This window comes from Engraulis encrasicolus, chromosome 4, assembly GCF_034702125.1.
Source record: "Engraulis encrasicolus isolate BLACKSEA-1 chromosome 4, IST_EnEncr_1.0, whole genome shotgun sequence".
In the NCBI taxonomy this organism is placed as follows: domain Eukaryota; kingdom Metazoa; phylum Chordata; class Actinopteri; order Clupeiformes; family Engraulidae; genus Engraulis; species Engraulis encrasicolus.
The window spans coordinates 51937872-51940371 of NC_085860.1; the positions used below are offsets into that span (position 1 = coordinate 51937872).

At 41.0% G+C, this 2500-nt stretch overlaps 1 protein-coding gene across 2 annotated transcripts in view; it reads left to right on the forward strand.

Moving 5' to 3' along the window:
- Positions 1-2500, forward strand: part of plcg2 (phospholipase C, gamma 2) — an 84596-nt gene that overhangs the window by 63589 nt on the left and 18507 nt on the right. For both annotated transcript variants that reach the window (XM_063197680.1, XM_063197681.1), the window contains one exon: positions 2287-2383. In XM_063197680.1, the coding sequence (XP_063053750.1) occupies positions 2287-2383 (97 nt within the window). The remainder of the gene's footprint in view (positions 1-2286; positions 2384-2500) is intronic.

Consider the following 2500-nt stretch of genomic DNA (forward strand, 5'->3'; position numbering starts at 1 on the left):
AAACACGATAAGGAATACACCCACCATTTAAGCTGGTGAAATCATGTCCAAGATAGGAATTAATACTGTTTTTATATAAAATCATGTCATCGGTTCATGTATTTAACTGTTAAGTGTTGTCTTTTGTTTTGTTTTTAGTCTTCCTCGACATTTGTTGCCTTTTATTGTCCCCGTCCCAACTGTTTTGAGACGTGTTGTTTTTACATATTGATGAATATCCCCTAAAACAATAATTTTCATCAGTTTTGATGGCTGATATGTTTTCTTTGTGCCATTCTACATCTAATGTAAGAATCAGACGTTTTGAAAATGACAGCATTTTGTATTATTCACAATTTACCTTGTGTCCCAACTTCTATGGAGTTGGGGTTTGTAGAAAACAGTTCATAGTTGGGGTGACTAGGATCAGGATTTTTTTTGCCTTCCTGATGCTCCTTCCCTCGAATAGCTCCAGTATGGAGGGTAAGTCACAGCTGCACATGTTCTGAGCTGTACGCACAACCCTCTGAAGAGCTCTCTTGTTGGCTTGAGAGCAGTTCCCATACCATGCAATAATGGTCCCCGTCAGAATGCTCTCAATGGTGCCTCTGTAAAACGACCTCAGGATCTTGGGTCTCATCCCAAACTTTCTCAATCGTCTGAGGTGGTACAGACATTGCTGGCTTTTTTTTACAATGCGCTGTGTGTGACTGTCCCAGGTGAGGTCTTCTGAGATGGTAACGCCAAGGAATTTAAAGTCTCTCACCCTCTCCACTGTCTCACCATTGATGTTAATGGTTTCAAACTGGTTTTCTTTCCTCCTGAAGTCAACTATTAATTCTTTTGTCTTGGACACATTCAGAGACAAGTTGTTTCCTCTACACCACTCCATGAGGTTGTTTATTTCTTTTCTGTAGGCTGTTTCATCATTGTTTGTGATTAAACCGATAACAGTGGTATCATCTGCAAACTTGATGATGGTGTTGTAGCAGAGCCATATAGACGCGTTCTGGTGGAGTTCAGTTAGAATTGACCTTATGTATAAAGTTCACAAATCAATACAATGTCAACCATACTCCATCGCTCTCTGACCACCATCAGCCAGGGGGTGTCCGCTCAGACCTCGCACATAATCTACGGCCGCGAATACTGCCCGAGCTCTCAGTGGCTAGCGCCCTCGTACTCCCGAGCGCGAAAATGCTGCGTAGACATTTTTTGACCGTGGCAGCACTTCAGCACCACGGCCAGAGATCTTGCGCAATACGCCGCGTGATCCAACTATCTCAGCTTCTCCAGTGCAGTGGTCCGCACGGAGCCCGTGAAGCACTTTGATGATCGGTCCACAGCCGCCACAGAGAACGAAGATACGTATATGATTAATTCAAATTTCAGATAGTGAACTAATGTAATTCAGATTTCCAATGTTGATGTTATTCATACATCCCCAAACGATGTCAGTCCCACTACCATGCTTGACTAGCCAGATGATGCACTTTTTTTGGTAAAACTCACTTGTTTACCACCACACATGCTTGACACCATCTAAAGCAAATTTGTTTATCTTGGTCTCATCAGACCACAGACATGGTTCCAGTGATCGATATCCTTGGTCTGTTCATCTCTCTTGAGACCAAGATAAACAAATTTGCTTTAGATGGCATCAAGCATGTGTGGTGGTAAACAAGTGAGTTTTACACAAAAAGGGCATCATCTGGCTCGTCAAGCATGGTTGTGGGACTGACATGGTTTGGCGATGTATGGATGCCGTCAACATTGGAAATCTGAATTACACCTAAAGAAACATGCATGTCAACATGCACTGTGACTACAGAAGCAGATCATGATACTCTCCATAGGATTTCATTCAAATTTCACACCCATCTATTTTAGCCAGGTGCAGACTCAAAATGTACAATTTCAATGTACTGAAAGGTTGAAACACACACCGATGACCTCCCTTTTAATCCCTTTTCATTTCGAAATGAGAAAATGAATGTAGTTGCTGCAAAGGTGGTTCTACAAAGTATTAAGCAAAGACTGTGAATACTTTTGTAAATATGATTTCTTTGTTTTTTATTTTTATACATTTTCAAAACTGTCAAGACAACTTGTTTTTCACAAGTCATAATGGAATAATTTGTGGAGGATTTTGACAACAGAGATTCATTTGCAGCATTTGGAATAAGGCTGTAAGATAATAAAATGTGAAAAAAGTGAAGAGCTGTGAATACTTTCCGGATTGACTGTACATGATTAATTCAAATTTCAGATAGTGAACTAATGAAATGTGTGCTCTACCCTCCACAGGTGGAAAGGAGACTATGGCGGGAAAATCCAGCTCTTCTTCCCCGCCAACTATGTGGAGGAGGTGACCAACAACACCAAGACCGACCTCAAAGACCCCGTGAGAGAGACTTGCACTTTGTAGACAGTTTAGTTTTCATATTCATTGTTTACATTTTTATGTTTTTGTTTACTACCTTTGTGTGTGTGTCTGTGTGCGTGTGTTTGTGTGTGTGTG